The sequence below is a fragment of the Aquarana catesbeiana genome, linkage group LG04 (genome assembly GCF_042186555.1).
Source record: "Aquarana catesbeiana isolate 2022-GZ linkage group LG04, ASM4218655v1, whole genome shotgun sequence".
Classification (NCBI taxonomy): domain Eukaryota; kingdom Metazoa; phylum Chordata; class Amphibia; order Anura; family Ranidae; genus Aquarana; species Aquarana catesbeiana.
In genome coordinates, this window is record NC_133327.1 from 454,715,392 (window position 1) to 454,741,574 (window position 26,183).

Sequence of the window (26,183 nt, forward strand, 5' to 3'; positions counted from 1 at the left end):
ACTGCAGCCCTACATCAGTCGGGGCTTTATGGCAGAGTGGCCCGACGGAAGCCTCTCCTCAGTGCATGCAAGACACATGAAAGCCCGCATGGAGTTTGCTAAAAAACACCTGAAGGACTCCAAGATGGTGAGAAATAAGATTCTCTGGTCTGATGGGACCAAGATAGAACTTTTTGGCCTTAATTCTAAGCGGTATGTGTAGAGAAAACTAGGCACTGCTCATCCCCTGTCCAATACAGTCCCAACAGTGAAGCATGGTGGTGGCAGCATCATGCTGTGGGGGTGTTTTTTAGCTGCCAGGACAGGACGACTGGTTGCATTTGAGGGAAAGATGAATGCGGCCAAATACAGGGATATCCTGGACGAAAACCTTCTCCAGAGTGCTGAGGACATCAGACTGGGCCGAAGGTTTACATTCCAACAAGACAATGACCCTAAGCACACAGCTAAAATAATGAAGGAGTAGCTTCACAACAACTCCGTGACTGTTCTTGAATGGCCCAGCCAGAGCCCTGACTTAAACCCAATTGAGCATCTCTGGAGAGACCTAAAAATGGCAGTCCACCAATGTTTACCATCCAACCTGACAGAACTGGAGAGGATCTGCAAGGAGGAATGGCAGAGGATCCCCAAATCCAGGTGTGAAAAACTTGTTGCATCTTTCCCAAAAAGACTCATGGCTGTATTAGATCAAAAGGGTGCTTCTACTGAATACTGAGCAAAGGGTCTGAAAACTTAGGACCATGTGATGTTTCAGTTTTTCTTTTTTAATAAATCTGCAAAAATTTCAACAATTCTGTGTTTTTCTGTCAATATGGGGTTCTGTGTGTACATTAATGAGGAAAAAAATGAACTTAAATATACTGCAATATAACAAAGACAAAATAAACTGCAATATAACAAAGAGTGTAAAATTTAAGGAGGTCTGAATACTTTCCGTCCCCACTGTGTGTGTATATATATATATATATAAATGAACATCAGGTGGGTTACCCTCTTATCTTGAAGTCCTTGTTCAATCAAAGCACCGTCAGGGTGGACTCCCAAAACTCCACCATAAATGATAGAAAAAACACATGGAACGATGCTTGATGCCAAAAAGTGTCCTTTTACTGAAAAATTAATCCATTAATTATTTCAAAATACAAGCAAGCCACTGTACAGTTCCGAGCACAACTCGCTCTTCGTCAGGCTCTTCAGGCTGTGTGTGAAAGGCCAAACCACACTGTGTTCCTTTATCCACACCCAGTCTGATACACACCTGTGTCACATAATTAATTATCCTATACAAAACACCCAAAACCTTTCCAAATTTAACCCTATTAAATAAACCTACTACCCTAAAACCATCCTAAATTCCCCAATAGGGGATAATCTACAAGAGAGGTTCATCATATTACATCTCAAATATCCTCATCATATCACTTATGAACCAATAATATTATCTCATTTAATTAGCTCGGTGTTTTGTAAATATTTCTCATGAATATACATATGTTGCTATTTCTATACATGTCTCAAGTTTCTTCATGGATTCCAGTTGATATTCTGCTATCTAGTATTTCCAACGGGAGCCTTTTGTGATCAATCTAGAGAAAATATAACATATTCAAAAATAGTCATACCTCTAATCAATCTTAAACTATAAATTTTTAAACAAACAGAAACAAATCATAGTCCCTGTTCATACCATCAGGGTACAGGGACTGTAATTTGTTGATCCACCAAACTTCACGTCTTTTTAGTTTCAAAATCCTATCACCCCCTCTTTTGTCATGGGGAATCTCTTCTAAAACCATAAAGCGTAGATCTGTGTCTTTGTGGCCCATTTCTGAGAAGTGACGCGATACAGGTAAACTTGATTGAGGATGTCTAATTGTACTACGGTGTTGTGCGATACGGTCTTTAATTTTTTGGGTGGTTTCCCCCACGTAAAGGAGATTACAGGGGCATGTGAGAATGTAAATTACATATGATGACTGACAGGTGTAAAAACCGTTAATGATTATTTTCTTATTAGTCCTAGGATGAGAAAAATTATTCCCTTTGATAACTAAATTGCATTGAATGCAATTGAGACAGGGGTAACAGCCTTTTCTTTTACTGCCAAGAAAGGTCATCTTTTTCTCATCCTGCCTCTCTGGTTTAAATTCGGATCGCACTAAGAGGTCGCGCAAGGTTTTATTGCGCCGGTATGCCTTCATCGGAGTTAACTGAAACTCCTCTATATGAGGATAGGATCGTTTCAATATCGTCCAATGTTTTCTTAATACATTAAAGATCCTCTCGCTATAACTGTTAAACTGGAAGACAAATGGAATTCGAGGTTTGTCAACTGAGTATCTTTTCCTATTGGGAATCTCAATAGGATTCAAAATCTTATTTAATTCGTGTCGGATTATGTTTTCTGGATAGCCCCGCTCCTTAAATTTGCAGCACATTTCATCTAATCTTTCATTTTTAACTGTAGTATCACTCACTATTCGCGTCACTCTGAGAAGTTGGCTTCTGATAATAGAACTAAAGACATGAGGGGGATGATAGCTGTCATATCTCAATAGCTGATTCCTATCTGTAGGTTTCGTGTATATGTCAGTTTCAATCCGTCCCTGTTTTATATATGCCCGTATATCTAGAAAGGGGACCGAATCTCCACCAATATGAATCTTGAACTGGATCTCTGGTGAAATACTATTGATCATCTCATCAAACTTTTTGAGTGATTCAATGTTGCCCCGCCATATGACAAAAATGTCATCTATATAACGCCACCAGGTGGCGCAATGTTCCCGAAACAGATCATTCACAAAAATATGTTTTTGCTCAAAATCATGCATAAATGAACAGGCATATGGCGGGGCAACATTAGAACCCATGGCTACCCCCGTCAATTGCACATAGTACCGGTCCTTGAAGAGAAAATAGTTATTATACAAAATCAATCTAAACAATTTCTCAAAAAAAATGATCTGAGCTTCTGAGTACTCCTGACATTTCCTAATTAGGCTTAGCGCTGCCTCAATGCCAGCCACATGAGGAATCGATGTATATAGACTTGTTACATCCCAAGTGACAAGGATATATTCATTCTGGATTTGTGGTAAGTCCCTGATTTTGGTCAGAAAGTCACCAGAGTCCTTGATGTAAGATGGGGTGGCCTTAACCAAGGGTGATAGTACTTTATCCAGTAACTTGGCCGTGGGTACAAAAATTGAATCCCTCCCCGATACAATCGGGCGTCCCGGTGGGGAATGTTTGTCCTTATGGATCTTGGGGAGTATATACAAGACCGGAATGCGGGTATGTGTTGGTAACAAAAATTCGCATAAATCGTGTGAAATTAGTCCTTCTTTAAATGCCGGTTTCACAATACTCTCCAGGATCTTTCTAATACTCCATGTGGGATCTGATTGTAGAGGTTTGTATACTGTGTCGTCATCCAATTGTCGCCTGATCTCATTCTCATAAGCCTGGGGGTCCATAATGACTACCGAACCCCCTTTATCAGCAGGTTTGCAAATAATGTCATTCCGTTTGGTTAATTCTCGTAATGTCACTCTTTCATGAGGGGACAGATTGTTAGGTACATGGTCTTTAAAGTCCACTTGTTTCAACAAACGTTTCACATCTCGGGTAACCTCCTGTACAAACATCTCAACAGGGGCATAAGTGGTAGGGGGGACGGATTTAGATTTCATTACCAGTCCTAGACTTTTACTGCTTAGTCTCCCTTCAGGTATGTCATTATGAACAAATGGTTTGTGAAGAAAATGGACCTTCCATCTAATATTGCGAAATAGGCGATACAGATCTTGATCTAACTGAAATGGATCTAGGTGACTTTTAGGACAGTAAGATAAACCACGGTTAAAAAGTCCTACCTCATCCGGTGAAAGGACCCGCCTGGAAATATTATGAACTAGGTCTCCCTTGGTCGGCCGCGGTTGCCCCGTGTATTGCGATATCTGTCGTGGCTTTCTTCTCTGTTGTAGCGGGATCTGGTTTGCATCCGAGTGGTAGACCGTTCTCTGCGATCTGCTTGTAAAAAATTGGATGAGGAATCGGTATCTGTATTGGCTGAAGAGTTGTCAGATATCTCTCTCCTATGGCTTCCATAGTCGCTGCGACCTCGTCGGTTGTATGGACGTGGCCATCGGTACACCTGGTTCCTCTCATAATCCTCAATATCCCGATCAAATTTACTGCGTTTTCTGGTCTCCAATTCACAACGATACTTGTTAATACTTTCATCGGCCATCTCCTTACATTTATTAAACTCTTCCAGAGACATCGCAGTACGCAATTCTAGTTCAATCTTGGTGAGTTGTTCCGACAATGAAGCCAATTCCTTATGTATGAATGAGATGGTCAAAGTCATTAAATCAAATGAACATTTGTTGAGAATTTGCATAAATGTACTCTTGAACTCATCATTATCGCTGAATAGGGTCGGGGCCAAACGTACCCTCAGACCTCTGGGGATTCGTTGTACTCGATGGTATTCGGCCAAGGTTTAATAAATGTAAGGAGATGGCCGATGAAAGTATTAACAAGTATCGTTGTGAATTGGAGACCAGAAAACGCAGTAAATTTGATCGGGATATTGAGGATTATGAGAGGAACCAGGTGTACCGATGGCCACGTCCATACAACCGACGAGGTCGCAGCGACTATGGAAGCCATAGGAGAGAGATATCTGACAACTCTTCAGCCAATACAGATACCGATTCCTCATCCAATTTTTTACAAGCAGATCGCAGAGAACGGTCTACCACTCGGATGCAAACCAGATCCCGCTACAACAGAGAAGAAAGCCACGACAGATATCGCAATACACGGGGCAACCGCGGCCGACCAAGGGAGACCTAGTTCATAATATTTCCAGGCGGGTCCTTTCACCGGATGAGGTAGGACTTTTTAACCGTGGTTTATCTTACTGTCCTAAAAGTCACCTAGATCCATTTCAGTTAGATCAAGATCTGTATCGCCTATTTCGCAATATTAGATGGAAGGTCCATTTTCTTCACAAACCATTTGTTCATAATGACATACCTGAAGGGAGACTAAGCAGTAAAAGTCTAGGACTGGTAATGAAATCTAAATCCGTCCCCCCTACCACTTATGCCCCTGTTGAGATGTTTGTACAGGAGGTTACCCGAGATGTGAAACGTTTGTTGAAACAAGTGGACTTTAAAGACCATGTACCTAACAATCTGTCCCCTCATGAAAGAGTGACATTACGAGAATTAACCAAACGGAATGACATTATTTGCAAACCTGCTGATAAAGGGGGTTCGGTAGTCATTATGGACCCCCAGGCTTATGAGAATGAGATCAGGCGACAATTGGATGACGACACAGTATACAAACCTCTACAATCAGATCCCACATGGAGTATTAGAAAGATCCTGGAGAGTATTGTGAAACCGGCATTTAAAGAAGGACTAATTTCACACGATTTATGCGAATTTTTGTTACCAACACATACCCGCATTCCGGTCTTGTATATACTCCCCAAGATCCATAAGGACAAACATTCCCCACCGGGACGCCCGATTGTATCGGGGAGGGATTCAATTTTTGTACCCACGGCCAAGTTACTGGATAAAGTACTATCACCCTTGGTTAAGGCCACCCCATCTTACATCAAGGACTCTGGTGACTTTCTGACCAAAATCAGGGACTTACCACAAATCCAGAATGAATATATCCTTGTCACTTGGGATGTAACAAGTCTATATACATCGATTCCTCATGTGGCTGGCATTGAGGCAGCGCTAAGCCTAATTAGGAAATGTCAGGAGTACTCAGAAGCTCAGATCATTTTTTTTGAGAAATTGTTTAGATTGATTTTGTATAATAACTATTTTCTCTTCAAGGACCGGTACTATGTGCAATTGACGGGGGTAGCCATGGGTTCTAATGTTGCCCCGCCATATGCCTGTTCATTTATGCATGATTTTGAGCAAAAACATATTTTTGTGAATGATCTGTTTCGGGAACATTGCGCCACCTGGTGGCGTTATATAGATGACATTTTTGTCATATGGCGGGGCAACATTGAATCACTCAAAAAGTTTGATGAGATGATCAATAGTATTTCACCAGAGATCCAGTTCAAGATTCATATTGGTGGAGATTCGGTCCCCTTTCTAGATATACGGGCATATATAAAACAGGGACGGATTGAAACTGACATATACACGAAACCTACAGATAGGAATCAGCTATTGAGATATGACAGCTATCATCCCCCTCATGTCTTTAGTTCTATTATCAGAAGCCAACTTCTCAGAGTGACGCGAATAGTGAGTGATACTACAGTTAAAAATGAAAGATTAGATGAAATGTGCTGCAAATTTAAGGAGCGGGGCTATCCAGAAAACATAATCCGACACGAATTAAATAAGATTTTGAATCCTATTGAGATTCCCAATAGGAAAAGATACTCAGTTGACAAACCTCGAATTCCATTTGTCTTCCAGTTTAACAGTTATAGCGAGAGGATCTTTAATGTATTAAGAAAACATTGGACGATATTGAAACGATCCTATCCTCATATAGAGGAGTTTCAGTTAACTCCGATGAAGGCATACCGGCGCAATAAAACCTTGCGCGACCTCTTAGTGCGATCCGAATTTAAACCAGAGAGGCAGGATGAGAAAAAGATGACCTTTCTTGGCAGTAAAAGAAAAGGCTGTTACCCCTGTCTCAATTGCATTCAATGCAATTTAGTTATCAAAGGGAATAATTTTTCTCATCCTAGGACTAATAAGAAAATAATCATTAACGGTTTTTACACCTGTCAGTCATCATATGTAATTTACATTCTCACATGCCCCTGTAATCTCCTTTACGTGGGGGAAACCACCCAAAAAATTAAAGACCGTATCGCACAACACCGTAGTACAATTAGACATCCTCAATCAAGTTTACCTGTATCGCGTCACTTCTCAGAAATGGGCCACAAAGACACAGATCTACGCTTTATGGTTTTAGAAGAGATTCCCCATGACAAAAGAGGGGGTGATAGGATTTTGAAACTAAAAAGACGTGAAGTTTGGTGGATCAACAAATTACAGTCCCTGTACCCTGATGGTATGAACAGGGACTATGATTTGTTTCTGTTTGTTTAAAAATTTATAGTTTAAGATTGATTAGAGGTATGACTATTTTTGAATATGTTATATTTTCTCTAGATTGATCACAAAAGGCTCCCGTTGGAAATACTAGATAGCAGAATATCAACTGGAATCCATGAAGAAACTTGAGACATGTATAGAAATAGCAACATATGTATATTCATGAGAAATATTTACAAAACACCGAGCTAATTAAATGAGATAATATTATTGGTTCATAAGTGATATGATGAGGATATTTGAGATGTAATATGATGAACCTCTCTTGTAGATTATCCCCTATTGGGGAATTTAGGATGGTTTTAGGGTAGTAGGTTTATTTAATAGGGTTAAATTTGGAAAGGTTTTGGGTGTTTTGTATAGGATAATTAATTATGTGACACAGGTGTGTATCAGACTGGGTGTGGATAAAGGAACACAGTGTGGTTTGGCCTTTCACACACAGCCTGAAGAGCCTGACGAAGAGCGAGTTGTGCTCGGAACTGTACAGTGGCTTGCTTGTATTTTGAAATAATTAATGGATTAATTTTTCAGTAAAAGGACACTTTTTGGCATCAAGCATCGTTCCATGTATATATATATATATATATATATATATATATATATATATATATATATATATATATATATATATATACACACATACATACATACACACACATATATATATATATATATATATATATATACACATACACACACACACACAATTGAAATATCCCAAAGCAATGCCGAGGTGTACAAAAAAGAAATAAAAACACTAACAGGTCCATGAGAACAAATGGTAAAGAGGACTCAAAAACTCAGAGAGCAGCCTGAAGCACTTTACACTCAAAATGGGCATTAAAAGTGGCTTGAACGTCCCCCACGTTAAACAAACTGGTGAACAGAAGTTCAGGTGGCAGCCTGGCAAATATGGCATGCCCAACTGTAAGATATGCCCTAACTGGAAATGGAGGAACTTTATCCTTCAGACTGTAGGCTCAGATAATGATTTGTCTAATCCACCTGTTTAACAGAGGAAGGCGGGGCATAATGCCCCCTTATGGGGACGATCAGGAAAGTCAAAGGGGGAGATTTACTAAAACTGGTACACACAGAATCTGGTGCAACTGTGCAAAGTAACCAATCGAACTTTAGCTTGTTCAAAAAAGCTTTGACAAGAAAACCAGGAAGTGGATTGGTTACTATGCAGCAGTTTTAGTAAATCAGCCCCAAAGTGTCAATTCAATTGTCTAAAAGAAGCTGTAGCTTGAAGTAATATGACCGAACAGAAGTGACTCCATTTTCTGCGGCCATAAAGTCATATAAATTCATATATCTTAACTTACATTAGACTCATGTTAAGTCAACTATTTCTGTTTTTCAGCTTGGTAACAGGTTTTCTATAAAGCACACATATAAGAAAATATAGCTGGCACAAGCAGTTTTATTCTGTACCGTCTAAATAAAGAATTGTGGCTCAATATGTCTGGGCCACCTTTCCTGTGTAATGAGACATGAAACAGGGAATCAGGACTCATGACTACGAGTAATGAAATCAGATGGCATAAGTTACTCTAGTGATCTATGTCAGCCATTTTGTGAAAGGTTAATCATCTGACCATTAATGATATGTAACGATATGAAATGTACACCCCTGTATTAACCACTCCCATCTTCCATATTATGATTGGTTAGTGATGACCATATATAAATTGTATACCTGCCCAGAATAAAACAGATAGCTTTGGACATAACCTCTGCATCATCTCTTTTTGTGTTCACCAAGAAGCTATCTCCTCAGTACTGAGAGGGTCTTGTGAGTGTGGCAATTGCTGTGATTATACCGTTCGATTCTCTTCATAGCTGAGACGTAAAGTTGCACAGTGTCTACCACATCCAGACAGTGGAGAGAATCTCTTTTAAATGTTACAGAGTAGGACATAAGAAGGGAAGCCCACTGTCTTGGTTAAGATGGAAGGTGAAAATCAACTTGGGAAGCAAGGACACCTTGAAGAGTGGATTTAAAAAAAAACTGATAAAACCAGGTGAACCTTGTAAAGTCATGATACAGGCACTTCTGGGGCACCCGGTGGAGGGGACTTCGGGATACAAAGGACAGCTTGTAACATTCATCTTTCTGGCGGCTAGAATTGCCATCGCCAAATCATTGACATCTCCTACGATCCAGTTCAGTCTAGTGAAGTCTAAACAGTCCTGGATCATGGTAAATGAATGCCTTTCGGTCTTAAATTATAAAATTGCATTTTTTTTATACAATCTGGGACCCATGGATTAAATATCTCTCAGATGCCGCATAGGAGGTTTTACATTACTGTTGTCATGACAGGCTAGAGTGCACACCTGTCTTTGTTTTGTTCTCCTACTTTCCCCTTTTCTTCTTTTTCCTACGCTCCTTCCTTTTTTCCCCTTTTTCTTGCTCTCTAAGGCCACATGGTCATGTGAAGTATTATATGGTACGCCAAGTGCCCATTTCTGTTCACTGGGGATATGCTGCGGGAGGAGGATGACAGGGGTGCTGTTCGTCCCCACTAGTCCCCCATTCGTAGGGTCCTAGTAGAGGGGCTGATTATTTGTCAGTACACCACAGCATCACCCCTATCTCCTCCCCCCTACAACAAGCTGTTTGGGGGAGTGATTAAATATGACTGGGCAGGAGAGCGTATATTTTCGTTGTGTACCAGTCCGGACCTTCATGAGTTTGGTGCATCGCATAATTCATATTGACAATATAAGGTTTTTTTACGTTAAGAATTTTTTTTAATAATGATGCACAACTAATGTACCTTATTTGTAGTCAATACACCTTTTGAATTTTACTTTTTCTACCAAAAATTCTCTACAAAAACCATTGGCAAAGATGATAAAAAATAAGGTATGGTCCCATGGAGTCCCTTCTGAATGTATTGGTGAAAAAAAGGTGAGCAACACCCTGCACAAAGACTCTCATAAATGAATGAGATGTAAGCCAATAATCTTCCCATGGAGTACTTCCTGGGGTCAATTTTTATAACATTGCAACAGGAAAAGTAGGCTTGCCAAAAGCTAATTACCTAGATTTTAGGGGTGTAGGGATAAAGGAGTTTAAAAGATCTATATGCCTTAGAACTTGGGCTTCAACATCCCAGCCAATAAAGCTAACAACCAAGTAAGATGGTGGACAAGCACCCATTAAAGGAGACCTGGTGGATCTGGTAGGGCCCATGGAAAGTCCGCCAAGTCTTTGAGGAGGTTCCAGAATACCACATCCTCCTGGGCCAGTTCAGTGTTTTGAGAATCATCAGAAGTCTCTCTCTCTTGCTCTATGCTTCCCCCTCCCCTAAAGATCCTCCCTCACCAGCTTCTCAGGATCAAGTTCAACTGATTCTATGGGAGTCATCAGGGCATCCACTGCAAAGACCCAAGACACTGGACCTGGCCACAAACCCATTCAGCTTGTGGAAAATGCATGACAGGATATCTATGACTGGTGTCCCCCACCTGCAGCAGAGGTCTAACCTCTGGGTAAGCAACCAATCCCCTGGAACTATATGCTGATGACTGAGAAAGTATGCCTGCCAATTTTCCATCCATAGAATGTGAACTGTGGACAAGGCCAGAAAGTGGATCTATGCCCAAACTAGAATGAGATCCACTTATTTTTAAGCTCCTTCTTGTGCCCCCTTGATGGTCAATGTAATCCATTGCCATGGTGTTGTCTCACTAAACGCTCAAGTTCCAGAATGCTGATTGAGAATTGAGGTTTCGCTGATGACCAAGTCCCCTGTACCGAGAGGTTCTCCAGGACTCTGTCCAAGCCCAAAAAGCTATAGTCCATCATGAACACATTCCAAATTTTTGGGAGAAAGGGGACCCCCCCCCATTGCAGCCTCAGACTGAAAACCACCATGATAAGGTAAGCCTGGTTTTACCAGTCAGGTGAATGAAATAATCGAGAGACTTAAGCCTCATACACACGATCATATTTTCGACAGACAAAGCGTCAGACTTTTGTCCGAAGGGCGTGTGCCTGCATTTTGTCTTGCATACTAACGACAGACAATTGTCAGCCAACAAACACGAATGTAGTGCAACCCTTTGGGTACCTTCTGCTAATGTCATGTTTGGTGAGCAATGATTGCGAGAATGTGTGATTGTTGTCCACCGAAAATTTACTAGCCTGCTAATCAACATTTGTTGGCCGAAAGTTGAACAATTGTCTGAAGGAGCGCACTAACAGTCTGTCATCACACAATTCCCTGCCGAAAATCTGATCATGTGTACAAGGCTTAAGTCTGCTTGTCCCATGTATCCAAAATGTTAAAGGATATGTTCACCTTTCATAACATGTTACACCCATATTCAGGGTGGAACATGTTACAGATGTAGCAGCCCCGATCCCCCCCGCCTTGCTTTGTTCTCCCTTTGCTCGCTGTCACACTTTTAAAAAAGCTGTGTGGGGCCCCGACCACCTGGTCGTTGCATTCATTCACAGAGTTCTGTGAATGTAAAAACTACAAGTACCGACAGCCTTTGCGGCTGTTGACTTGCAGTTCTCAATGAACTACCATGGCGCTGTTATGCACTCTAGGTAGTTCACGGTGTCTTCCTGTCAGTGTGTAACTGTTTGCTCATATGAGGTAGGAGCAGACAGCTTACACATATGGTCTGCAAGAGCCCTGCATTGCACCCACGATCTGCTGATTGTGGGTGCAATGCTTTGCAGGCTCATAGTTAAAAAAAAATAATAAATGCACATTTTTTTTACCTGCAAAAAGTTGTGCATTTATTTTATTTTTATGTTTATTTTTTGCAAAGGTGAACTTATCCTTTAAGTTGCAATGGTCAGGAATGACACTGGGAGTATGGCACTGCGTCAAGGAAGGCTACCTTCAAACCCAAGACCAAAACAATGCCCACAGGGACCAGCTTGAACCTGGAGGAATTTGTTAAGAGTTTTCAGATCCAGAATGGGGTGAGTCTTTCTTGGGGACTAAACAGGTTGGAATAAAACCCCTGAAGCCAAAAATGTGCTGTGCCCAAATGGCATGCAGACCTGGGGCAGACAAACAAAAAGAAGCAATGGTATAACTTTCTGTCCCAAAGGTAGGCTGAATTAACCCTCAGTTATTGGCTACAATGAAGGAGAAAGTATAATTTGTCAAGAAAAATTTGACATTACCTGTTAAAGCGTGGATCTGCATAGGCATCAGGTATATTAAGAACTTCACCTGTTCTTGCAACTTGACCAGCTATACCTTTCTCAATAGAGAATCTGCATGAAACAAGAACACAATATTGGCCGAAACTAGGTACATTCTGTCCACAGTAAAAAAAAAAAAAAAAAAAATAATAAGGACCACTCTTTAAATGAGACCTAAAACTAGATGAGAACCCAATTAAACAAAGGAAGTAAAAACATAACGCTGGTTCACTGACCATTTTTAGGGGCAAAAGCATAATTATGTGAACCTTTGCTTTCAAGTACATGAATCCCACTCTAACCCTACAATTAAAATTCCTTAGTAACAGTTAATCAGTCCAGCACTTCAGTCTGAAGGTATTTTAGCCCATTACTCCTTATAGAACCACGTCAATTCAGGGATTTGTGGGATTCCAGGCATAAAATTAACATTACAGGTGCTAGCATGCTATTTCCATTAGATTGAGAGAAGTATGGTTAAAGTTTTTAGCCATATTTCTCTTGTGGGTCACAGGAGTACAATTACTTTTGTCCACTTTTGACCCAGAGCCAGCTTATAGCAGGCTAGTGCCTGCTATCAGCTGACAAGGCAGAGCCACACCAAGCTCTGGAAAAATACAAACAATATTGTTGGGATCCACCCCACTGCCTGACAGCTTGCAGACAGAGAACTGAGTGATCACGTGATTGCTCAGTTCTCGTTTTTTTAAAGCCAGTGGGAAAGCTGCAGCATCACACAGATGCTGCAGCATGGAGGCGAGTGTGTATGCTTTTTTTTTTTTAAAACAGTAATATTTATATATACGTTACGGCTTTAAAGTGGTTTACCGAAGATATGGTTTAAGCTTATCAGCCATAACCCTGGTATTTTTTTTTTCAGCCGGCGGCTGGCTTCCTCTCATGAAAGTGTTCCAAGAGGTTCATGAGCCTCTGGAACCCTTTCAGAGGAGGTGGGTGGGGACGTCCCCCTCCCGCCGCTTGCCAGTGTTTATCAGGTTTACCGATTGCACCGACTCACCCGAGAAAAAATCTGACAGTGCCGTTGGCTGGTCCCAGAGGCGATCAAAGAGTAGATTATCTTTGATCTCCTCTATGGCCTTGGAGGACTGGAGTGACTTCCGGTCTAGGGTGGAAGAAAATATATATTTTTTTCAAAGCACAATTTCAAAACAATATTTTATATATATATATATATATATATATATATATATATATATATATATATATATATATATATATATATATATATACACACACACATATATACACACATATATAAATATGTATAGAAAAAACGATCAGATGGGATTGCTGCATTTAACATTTTTTTAGAAAAATTCTAAATCAAATTCCATTCAGTGTCAAATGCATGATGGTTTCGGCCTATACAGGTAGCACCCTTCTTCAGAGCAAGACACATACAATGATAATGTTTTTTACAAACATATTTATACACCCTAAGTTTCCTAAGTATGTTATAAACCCTAGTGGAGTATGGATGGAGTTTGTGTTTTTAAATCCATTCCTCGCAGCCAATTGGTCCGTGTGTCCCAGATTGTTAGTGACACATATTTATTGACTGTCAGATTGGATGAGATGGAAGGGAAATTACAAAAGCGAGGTTATCCCAAAAAAATTATCAAAAAGAAACGAGGCGATCTGTCCCGTCAAAGACCGGTACAATTTCCTTCATCTCACAATTCCATCCATACTCCACTAGGGTTTATAACATACTTAGGAAACACTGATCTATCCTGCATTACAGTTATCCTTTAGTGCAGGAATTCCAGAGTCCTCCATTGCCTTTGTACCGTCGAGGTCAAACGATACATGACAGATTGGTTAAATCTCTATCATCCTCCCTTACCTCCTACAACCTTTCTAGGACCACGCAACTTTGGCTCATTTGCCTGTTTATGCTGCATTCAATGCAACAGTATGATCAAACTGAAATTTTTTTCCCATCCACATAGAGGGTACAACATTGATATCAAGGCTGGATTCACACCTATGCATTTTTAGTGCTTTTTGCATTTTGCAGATTTGCACTACAGAACGTGTTCTATAGGAAACAATGTTAGTTGGACTGTAGTGCAAATCTGCAAAATGCAAAAAGCACTAAAACTGCATAGGTGTGAATCCAGCCTAAGAATTATTACACTTGCCAATCATATACATTATTGTATGTAGGTGAAACCACTCAAAAGGTTAAAGATAGAAAAGCTAGACATAAGTATTCCATCAGAGACAAATTAGACAAATTACCTCTAGCACGACATTTTTTTTTAGAAAAAGGACACACCGTTTCTCAACTAAGATTTGTGGTGATAGGTGGTATACCCAGGAACAGACGTGGAGGAAATAGGGAATTAACCCTTAGAAAATGGGAGGTTCAATGGATACACCGTTTAAATACTTTTTGGCTGAACTGATTAAATTCTGATTTTGATTTATATTTATTTCTTTGATATGCTTATTATGTGTTTTGTTTTTTTCTCAGTGCATATAGAATGTGATAGGAAAAGTGATAGCACCTGGGGATCCATGATTTCTTGTATACCTACATGTTCCTTTGCATTGGTCGATTTTTCCCATTGGTACAAAATGATTAATTGATTAATTGATCCCACATGAGATATGAGTATATAAATATGTTTCTAAAAACCATTATCATTGTATGTGTCTTGCTCTGAAGAAGGGCGCTACCTGCATAGCCAGAAACCGTCATGTATTTGACACTGAATGGAATTTGATTTAGAATTTTTCTAAATAAATTTTAAGTGCAGCAATCCCAGCTGATCGTTTTATCTATATATGACCAGTGGAAGGGTCTGATTGCTTGCACTGCTACATCTGGGTCGTGTGCACTCCACCCTCAACATTTCATATTATATATATATATATATATATATATATATATATATATATATATATATATATATATATATATCTTTTAAAGGTAGGGCAGAGATTTGGGGTCTTTTGAATCCAAGTCCTCTCCATAAAGAGGACATGTCATCCTTATTTCTATTACAAGGGATGTTTACATTCCTTGTAATAGTAATAAAAGTGCTAAAAAAAGAGAAAAAAAAAAACTTTAGGGAGAGTGTAAAAATAAAAAGTAAAATAAATAAGAAAAAAAAATTTAAAGCGCCCCCATCCCTCCGTGCTCATGCGCAGAAGCAAACGCATACGCAAGTTGTGCACGCATACATAAACAGTGTTTGTATCACACATGTAAGGTATCTCTGCGAACGTTAGAGCGAGAGCAATAATTCTAGCGCTAGACCTCCTCTGTAACTTTTAACAGGTAACTGACAAGGCATTTAAAGCTTTGCCTAGGGAGATTTTTAAGTACCGTAGGTAGTCGCTATTCCACGAGAGTGCACAATTTTTTTGTGAGGAGAGAGAGAGCAAAAGCAGTGATGCTGCTCTCGAGCACAGTGCTGCATTGAAAGAGGAACAAGTTAAAGTGATTATTAAATGATCACCAAAACAACCTATTCAGTTTAAAATAGAAATGAAAGCCAAAATGATTTTGTATAGATATAAAAAAATATAAATACTTTTGTTCCCTTTTTTAAATGTGCATTTTTTTTATTAGCTGTATATCTTTTTTTTTATCAGCTGCATAAGAGCTGGGGGGAGGAGAAGCAGAAGCACACTAAGCTTCCTAGTAAATGGCTGTACAGCAGGGGCATGCCAGGACAAGTCTGATAATTGGAGGAAAGTACACAGAGTTCCAAGCACAGCTAGAGAACTGACCATGGTGTGTTGTTCTGCTTAGTGTGGTCAGTTTTTAATAGGAAAGCAAGGGGACTAGTAGGAACATAAGGGACTTCACGCAAAGGAAGCAATACAAAGAGAACAGGATAGTTTTTTATACAAGTACAGTATGTGGTACAGCAGGCACATATCAGGAATATGAAGTGTTGGGGTAACAAACTCTAAGTATCTGATGACACTTACTGATGAGCCGATACTGGAAGGTTTTTTACCAAAATGCATAGAATGCATTACGGTAAAAAACATGAAGCCTTATGAACCACTTTATAATCCTAGATATTCACATTTGTTTGCCTCACATATGTAACTTTGGATTATTTGCATCAATAAATAAATGCACAAGTATCGTAGGATGCTTTTGGATCGTTTGTTTTTTTAAGCTCTTATCTTGTTTCAAGACTTGAATGAAAAATTAAATCACCTCTCATGACATGTTAATGCAGAAATATTAAAAATTAAGAGAGTAATCAAAAATTAAAGCATCAGTGCAAAGGGACTTTAAATATCCAAACGATTACCAAGAAAAACAGTCTCAACTCTTAGAAAACAGGAGATCACAGAAGATTACAGTAGAGTATGGCCCCACTTGTGCTTTGGAGTTGAAAAGATTGTCAGTCATGATTTCACCTTATTTCTTTGGTCTTTTTGAAAACTGGTTTTCCTTCATCTTCTTCACCGATATCAAAAAGGTCAGAATATAATTCTTTGTTTTTGTGGTCAACCTGAAAAAGTGCACAGCGATCTGCATTCACTAGGTTCTTTGCATATATCTGGAACAAGAAAGAAAAAAAAATCAGCATGGTTCAAAATGTTTTTGTTTTCTTAACCAAAAGGACTCAATAGTGATTTTGGCAACTTCAGAGGTCTGTGCTCTATTTCCTTTAAATGAAGCCTAGAACAAGTCCTAATTCTGAAGACGAGTTGGTAACAAAAAGGTCACATTTTGCATTGTTCAATGGCAAATAAAGTAGAAAAGACAGACCTGGAATAGTGTTTTTCATATGTATTCACACCCTTTGGAATTTTCCACATTTTGTGCCGTTACAGATTGAAAGTATAATATATACATTCAATGCAGTTAGAATGTTATATGAATTACTTAATATTTTTTGTTGTAACACAAACATTAGCAAAAAAGTCGGTTGCTTTAGTATATACCTGAGGGCAATATTTGCTAAAACCATCTTTGGTTACAGTACAGCGGCAAGCCTTTTGGAATATGACAGTACCTGTTTAGCATATCTGCATCCTGCAATGCTGCTTCTTTGCTAGATTGCACAAGTTCTGTCAGTTTTGATGGGGACTACTGATAGCGACAACAATTTCCAATTCTTTTATTTTAGATTCACAATTCACAGTTGAAGTCTGAGCTTTGGGGCTCTCTAGAATCTCAGTTCTCCATTTTATCTATCAACTTCAATGTTGATTTGGCTCTGGTTTAGGATCACTGTCTGCCCCATCCTCAGGTTACTTGCAGGTGGATACATATTTTGCTTTTAAAAACATTCTGTACAGTATTCGGCTCCATCCATAATGCCCTCAATCCTGATTAGTTTCCAAGAAAAGAATCATACAACATGATGCTACCACCACTTAGCTTCACCATAAGAATGTTTTTCTCAAGGTAACTAGCAGCACTGGCTTCCTTAAATCAGTGGTTTGCGCTAAAGTTCAGTCTCATCAAGCTATGGAACATTTTTCTGCCGTTACTCATGTCACTTTTATATAAAGCCCAGCTTTGTAGAATGCCTGGGTGATGCCGTCTCATTAACCACATACTCTATCTCAGTAGTGGATCTCCGCAGCTTCTTTAAGCACAATTACATTTTCAGTTTAAAGATGCTAAATAATTCACAGGGGCTCCAAACAAACATTGTGCAAAGTCTCTGCAATCAGCAAACTCTCTGGTCCTTGCTGAATGAGACGAACAGCTCTGTCTCTGACTCAGCCGTTGGCATGGTCCCCTTCTGCAAAGAGACCACTGCTTCCACACAGAATGCTGGAAGGGGACAGGCTTTTTCTTTTCTGGCTGTAAATGCTTTCTTAAGAAAACAAACTGTAAAACACTGCACGCCTTTTGCTACCTTGGGTCTCTTGGATTTTTTTTTTACTAGAACACCAAGTTTTGCTAGAAAACCTTTTCTAAGCAAAATGTTGTCTAGCAACATAACACTAATGCCCCGTACACACGGTCGGATTTTCCGACGGAAAATGTGCGATTGGAGCGTGTTGACGGAAATTCCGACCGTGTGTGGGCTCCATCGGACATTTTCCATCGGATTTTCCGACACACAAAGTTTGATAGCAGGCTATAAAATTTTCCGACAACAAAATCCGATCGCGTCAATTCCGACCGTGTGTGGACTTCCGTGCCACGCATGCTCAGAAGAAATTCCGAGACGGAACAGTTCGGTCTGGTAAAATTATCATTCGGAATGGATACAGCACTTTCGTCACACTGCAATGTTTTAAATTGTTTAATACAGCGCACTCTCTTCTTCTTTATAATGTGAGAAGAATGAAGTAGTTTTGTTGCTCATATTCACACAGACTTCTCTCAAACTTTCTTTATTATTTATCGGGATTCCCTCAATATATTTTGATTTGTCACATCTGACCAAATTTCTTTTTTGTTGTTTTATTTTTGTTTTTTGTTTTTTTCAAGGCTGATTATTTTTTTTTTTGTGTTTGTATTTTTTCCAGGCTGATGTATTTTTTTTGGTTTTTTTGGGTTTTACTCCATAATATTTTTGTGTGTGTTTTGTGTGTCAAGTTACCACAACACCATTATTATCTTGTATTATTTAATCTGAAGGAGGTTGCTTGGCATTGGTGTCCCTTGTTAATTTCACATTGTAGTTTTGAAATGTACCTGCCTCCTCACAAACAAACTGTCCTTTTTGAAGGAAAACACACATAGGTGAGTATAATTGAACCCAAAATTCCTTTATTAAGGGCTTAGAACCAAAGAGGGAGGCAACGCTGGAGAAACAGCAGAAATTGGCGAAGCCTTTGGCCCCCAGGGCACACATCAATTATTTTCCAGCAAAATTGGTGGCCTGAGGAGTCCATATCTAAGGGAGTGCAGTCTGGTCCAGAAGTCCCAGAGGTCCTGAAAGCAGCAGATGACATCTGTGTCCCCAGGCTGTGGTCATACAAGAGCCTGCATCTTTTGTCACACCAGACTGAACCCAGGGCCATCACTCTCTGGTCTTCCTTCCACGCTTCCTTCCACGCTGTGGCTGTGGTGGTGTAGTTGTGGCAGGAGAAGGAGGAGGATCGTCCAACTCAATCACGTCGGTATTGGGTGTGATTTCGCCACTCACCCCCTTAGTTAGGACTTTATAAAGAAGTTTCTCACACATGAGGCGTTAACCCTCCTGCATGCCCTTCAGTTTGGTGGCAGCCATGCAGGCAAAGGCCTCTTCAGGAGTGGGTAAGGCTCTGAGGGATGCAGAAGCCTCCTGAATCAGCCTGAGTGCTGAATCCTGCACGTGACTCCCCTTCCTGGGTCTTTTGGTTGGAAGGCAGAGGGGAGGGACCTGCGATTCTGTCAGGCTCCTACTGGTCCCAGGCTTCTCCTGGCTGCCACTTAACCCCGCCTCCTCCTGGCTGCCACTAACCCCCGCCTCCTCCTGGCTGCCACATTCCACAGCCTCCTCCTGTGTGCCACATTCCAGAGCCTCGTCCTGGCTGAGGTCTGCCTGTGTATGAAAAAGGGACATAGTTTTAGTTTTTCTTCATCAATCACACACAATTTTCACCTCATGACTGTTGCAAATTGAATGTTAACAAATATAACAGACTATCCTTCAGAGCCCAGCATTTTTCATTCTTGTCCCAATTATTTTTGCCCACTGCTCTCTATTGATATGTAAAAAACTGTATTAACCACTTGAGCCCCGGACCATTATGCTGCCTAAGGACCAGAGGTCTTTTTCCAATTTGGCACTGCGTCGCTTTAACTGCTAATTGCGCGGTTATGCAATGCTGTACCCAAACGAAATTTGCGTCCTTTTCTTCCCACAAATAGAGCTTTCTTTTGATGGTATTTGATCACTTCTGCAGTTTTTATTTTTTGCGCTATACACGGAAAAAGACCGAAAATTTTGAAAAAAAATGATATTTTCTACTTTTTGTTATAAAAAAAATCCAATAAACTCAATTTTAGTCATACATTTAGGCCAAAATGTATTCGGCCACATGTCTTTGGTAAAAAAAATGTCAATAAGCGTATATTTATTGGTTTGCGCAAAAGTTATAGCGTCTACAAACTAGGGTACATTTTCTGGAATTTACACAGCTTTTAGTTTATGACTGCCTATGTCATTTCTTGAGGTGCTAAAATGGCAGGGCAGTACAAAACCCCCCCAAATGACCCCATTTTGGAAAGTAGACACCCCAAGGAAATTGCTGATAGGCATGTTGAACCCATTGAATATTTATTTTTTTTGTCCCAAGTGATTGAATAATGACAAAAAAAAAAAAAAAAAAAAATATTTACAAAAAGTTGTCACTAAATGATATATTGCTCACACAGGCCATGGGCCTATGTGGAATTGCACCCCAAAATATATTCAGCTACTTCTCCTGAGTACGGGGATACCACATGTGTGGGACTTTTTGGGAGCCTAGCCGCGTATGGGACCCCGAAAACCAATCACCGCCTTCAGGATTTCTAAGGGTGTAACTTTTTGATTTCACTCTTCACTGCCTATCACAGTTTCGGAGGCCATGGAATGCCCAGGTGGCACAACCCCCCCCCAAATGACCCCATTTTGGAAAGTAGACACCCCAAGCTATTTGCTGAGAGGCATATTGAGTCCATGGAATATTTTATATTTTGACACAAGTTGCGGGAAAGTGACACTTTTTTTTTTTTTTTGCACAAAGTTGTCACTAAATGATATATTGCTCACACAGGCCATGGGCCTATGTGGAATTGCACCCCAAAATACATTTAGCTGCTTCTCCTGAGTATGGGGATACCACATGTGTGGGACTTTTTGGGAGCCTAGCCGCGTACGGGGCCCCGAAAACCAATCACCGCCTTCAGCGTTTTTAAGGGCGTGAATTTTTGATTTTACTCTTCACTGCCTAACACCGTTTCGGAGGCCATGGAATGCCCAGGTGGCACAAACCCCCCCCAAATGACCCCATTTTGGAAAGTAGACACCCCAAGCTATTTGCTGAGAGGCATGGTGAGTATTTTGCAGCTCTCATTTGTTTTTGAAAATGAAGAAAGACAAGAAAAAACTTTTTTTTTTTTTCTTTTTTCAAATTTCAAAACTTTGTGACAAAAAGTGAGGTCTGCAAAATACTCACTATACCTCTCAGCAAATAGCTTGGGGTGTCTACTTTCCAAAATGGGGTCATTTGGGGGGGTTTTGTGCCACCTGGGCATTCCATGGCCTCCGAAACTGTGATAGGCAGTGAAGAGTGAAATCAAAAATTCACGCCCCTTAGAAAGCCTGAAGGCGGTGCTTGGTTTTCGGGGTCCCGTACACGGCTAGGCTCCCAAAAAGTCTCACACATGTGGTATCCCCGTACTCAGGAGAAGCAGCAGAATGTATTTTGGGGTGTAATTTCACATATTCCCATGGCATGTTTGAGCAATATATCATTTAGTGACAACTTTGTGCAAAAAAAAAAAAAAAAAAAAAAAAAATTTGTCTCTTTCCCGCAACTTGTGTCGCAATATAAAATATTCCATGGACTCGACATGCCTCTCAGCAAATAGCTTGGGGTGTCTACTTTCCAAAATGGGGTCATTTGGGGGGGTTTTGAACTGTCCTGGCATTTTATGCACAACATTTAGAAGCTTATGTCACACATCACCCACTCTTCTAACCACTTGAAGACAAAGCCCTTTCTGACACTTATTTTTTACATGAAAAAGTTTTTTTTTTTTTGCAAGAAAATTACTTTGAACCCCCAAACATTATATATTTTTTTAAAGCAAATGCCCTACAGATTAAAATGGTGGGTGTTTCATTTTTTTTTTTCACACAGTATTTGCGCAGCGATTTTTCAAACGCATTTTTTGGGGAAAAAACACACTTTTTTAAATTTTAATGCACTAAAACACACTATATTGCCCAAATGTTTGATGAAATAAAAAAGATGATCTTAGACCGAGTACATGGATACCAAACATGACATGCTTTACAATTGCGCACAAACGTGCAGTGGCAACAAAATAAATACATTTTTAAAAGCCTTTAAAAGCCTTTACAGGTTACCACTTTAGATCTACAGAGGAGGTCTACTGCAAAAATTACTGCCCTCGATCTGACCTTCGCGGCGATACCTCACATGCATGGTGCAATTGCTGTTTACATTTGACGACAGACCGCCGCTTGCGTTCGCCTTAGCGCAAGAGCAGGGGGCGACAGGGGTGCTTTTTTTTTTTTTTTTTTTTTTCTTTATTATTTTTTTGCTTTTTTATCTTATTTTTAAACTGTTCCTTTCATTTTTTTTTTTTTAAATCATTTTTATTGTTATCTCGGGGAATGTAAATATCCCCTATGATAGCAATAGGTAGTGACAGGTACTCTTTTTTGAAAAAATTGGGGTCTATTAGACCCTAGATCTCTCCTCTGCCCTCAAAGCATCTGACCACACCAAGATCGGTGTGATAAAATGCTTCCCCAATTTCCCAATGGCGCTATTTACATCCGGCGAAATCTAAGTCATAAAATGCTCGTAGCTTCCGGTTTCTTAGGCCATAGAGATGTTTGGAGCCACTCTTGTCTCTGATCAGCTCTATGGTCAGCTGGCTGAATCACCGGCTGCATTCTCAGGTTCCCTGTTGAGACAGGAGAGCCAGAGAAAAACACGGAAGACGGTGGGGGGGGGGGGGCATTCCCTCCCACGGCTTGTAAAGGCAGTCTAGAGGCTAATTAGCCGCTAGGATTGCTTTTACATGAAAGCCGACCGCTGGCTGAAAAGAATGATACCAAGATGATACCTAAACCTGCAGGCATCATTCTGGTATAACCACTCAAAGTTGTGAATGGCGTACCTGAAGACAAAAAAATGGTTAACAATAAAGCACAGTAAACAATAAAGTATAAATAATTACATACCTGAAAAACAAACATGATAAAACATAATAACAATAACAATAACAATAACAATAAAACACTGCAGAATAGAATACAGTAAAAAAAGAGCAGAACAATAGAGAGAGAGAATAGAGAGAGAGAACAATAAAACGACAACTATTTTTTTTTATTTTATATATATTTTTTTTTTTTTTACACTTTTTTTGTAACTAACTTTTATAACTGTAACCGGTTCCAGGTTCGGGTCTCTCAAAATGCGATGGCATCTTGGGAGACCCTGTGAAAGTGTGCCTAGTCTGTGCAATGCTGTACCCTACGCTAATACTCAACTAGTGCATAGTAGCGTTCAAAACATTCACCAATGCAAAGACCAGGATTGTCAGGACAGAAGGGACAATAATAGCGGGTGTCACGCCTATATCCGCGTTTGCTGCAGACACAACATCTTTTTGGGGGGGGTTCGTTGGGTAGGGGTACTCGGGAGCACATAAAAATGCCTCTCATGCAGCCGACTGCATTTCGTTGGGGGATGTGAATGGGGGAAGTACGGGCGCTGCAGAAGTGGTGGGTTCCCAATTAGGATTGGCGAATGCAGCAGGAAGGGCACTATGGGCACGACGGGCCTGTGTTTGTCTTTTTGGTGGCAGCGGGACACTACTTGTGCTTGTCACCTCACCAGCTTGAACTGCACTTATGGGACTCGCCACGTCACCAAGTGTTACTGCAGTGCTGGTTTGACTACGACCGGGGTGTACTAGGCCGCTGGTGCTTGCCAGTTCAATAAAAAGCTTCCAAAAAAACTGTTAGCGATCGCAGGGATCAGGCCTGACTCTGCGAACGCTGCAGTTATGCGTTTAGTGTTTTGTAAGTGACAGTGATCGATCGATACTGCACTTGGGTGGGCTGGACTGGGCCGGGCGGAGGGGCAAAACGCAGGTGCTAGCAGGTATCTGGGTTGATCCCGCTAACACTGCGTTTTTGGGAACCCTAAACTGCTGGGGACGCTAGTATAGATCTGATCTGATCGGATCAGATATTGATCCGTTCAGATACTATACCACTAAAGGAGGCGTATGCTGCGTGCGTGGGTGTTAGCGGTACTGGCGCTAACCTGACGCTGCCTGGGGCCGGTGCTTGCTAGTTCACCAAAATGCTACCAAAAAAACTGTTAGCGATCGCAGGGATCAGGCCTGACTCTGCGAACGCTGCAGTTATGCGTTTAGTGCCTTGTAAGTGTCAGTGATCGATCGATACTGCACTTGGGTGGGCTGGGCTGGGCCGGGCGGAGGGGCACAACGCAGGTGCTAGCAGGTATCTGGGCTGATCCCGCTAACACTGCGTTTTTGGGAACCCTAAACTGCTGGGGACGCTAGTATAGATCTGATCGGATCAGATATTGATCCGATCAGATACTATACCACTAAGGGAGGTGTACGGTGCGTGCGTGGGTGTTAGCGGTACTGGCGCTAACCTGACGCTGCCTGGTGCTTGCTTGCCAGTTCACCAAAATGCTACCAAAAAAACTGTTAGCGATCGCAGGGATCAGGCCTGACTCTGCGAACGCTGCAGTTATGCGTTTAGTGTTTTGTAAGTGACAGTGATCGATCGATACTGCACTTGGGTGGGCTGGGCGGAGGGGCAAAACGCAGGTGCTAGCGGGTATCTGGGCTGATCCCGCTAACACTGTGTTTTTGGGAACCCTAAACTGCTGGGGACGCTAGTATAGATCTGATCAGATCAGATATTGATCCGATCAGATACTATACCACTAAGGGAGGCGCATGCTGCGTGCGTGGGTGTTAGCGGTACTGGCGCTAATCTGACGCTGCCTGGGGCGACGCATATCACCGCCGGGCGATCAGGGGGCTAAACCTTTATTAGGTAATAAACGGCGGGTGCCCTGACACTATAAAAAATAAACGAACTAACCTGCGTCACCCGTAACGGTTATACGGTGATCAGTGGTGAAAGGGTTAACTAGGGGGCAATCAAGGGGTTAAAACATTTATTAGGTAGTATATGGGGGTCCCTGTCACTATAAAACGCTGACGGCGAACCTAAATATTTACCTCACTAACTAGCGTCACCAGCGACACTAATACAGCGATCAGAAAAATGATCGCTTAGCAACACTGGTGACAGGGGGTGATCAAGGGGTTAAAACTTTATTAGGGGGGGTTAGGGGGGTACCCTAGACCTAAAGGGGGGTAATACTCACTGTCCCAACACTGTAACTGTCACAAACTGACACTATGCAGTAATCAGAAAAAAAAAAAAAAAAAAAAAAAAAAAACCTGCTGGTGTCAGTTTGTGACAGGGGGGGGGGTGATTGGGGGGGGATCGGGGGGCGATCGGGGGGGGATCGGGGTGTTTTGTATGCCTGGCATGTTCTACTGTGTGTGTGTGTGTTGTGCACTCACATTGATGTCTTCTCCCCTCGGCGCTGGAACGGAAACTACCGAGCCGAGGGGAGATGACATCATTTCCTTTGCTGCTGTTTAGCATACAGCAGCAAAGGAGTGTTCCCATTGGCCGGCGGCGATCGCGAGGGGGGGGCCACGAACGGATGGCCTCCCCCTCATCTCGGATCGCCGGGGAACAGAACGGGACCGCTTCGGGCACCGGGGGGGGGTCCGATCGGACCCCCCACCCGCGAGAGGCAAATCACGTACATGTACGTGATTTTGCCTGCCCGTGCCGCCTTGCCGACGTAAATCGGCGTTAGGCGGTCCTTAAGTGGTTAAATCAGCAATTAGTGATCAATAATACCATCTAGTAAACATCATTTATTTATTGACCAGAAATCTGTAGAACAATGCTATACCTGACTCCATTTGGGCTCCTCCACTTCTTCCTGGCTGGAAGTCCCAGGTTGGACATCGGAAGTTTCAGCTGGGGTGGAAGGAAGGGTTGAGAGTGATTCCCTGACTCCAGTCTGGTCTGACAGAAATCACAGTCTCTCATAGTACCACAGCCTGGGGACATAAATGTCATCTGCTGCAG

At 41.2% G+C, this 26,183-nt stretch overlaps 1 protein-coding gene across 2 annotated transcripts in view; it reads right to left on the reverse strand.

Annotated features, from left to right (window-relative positions):
• PDE10A (phosphodiesterase 10A) overlaps nucleotides 1-26,183 on the reverse strand; it is a 516,915-nt gene that overhangs the window by 191,737 nt on the left and 298,995 nt on the right. For both annotated transcript variants that reach the window (XM_073627496.1, XM_073627495.1), the window contains exons 11-12: nucleotides 16,741-16,883; nucleotides 12,307-12,399 (exon numbers count right to left, since the gene is read on the reverse strand). In XM_073627496.1, the coding sequence (XP_073483597.1) occupies nucleotides 12,307-12,399; nucleotides 16,741-16,883 (236 nt within the window). The remainder of the gene's footprint in view (nucleotides 1-12,306; nucleotides 12,400-16,740; nucleotides 16,884-26,183) is intronic.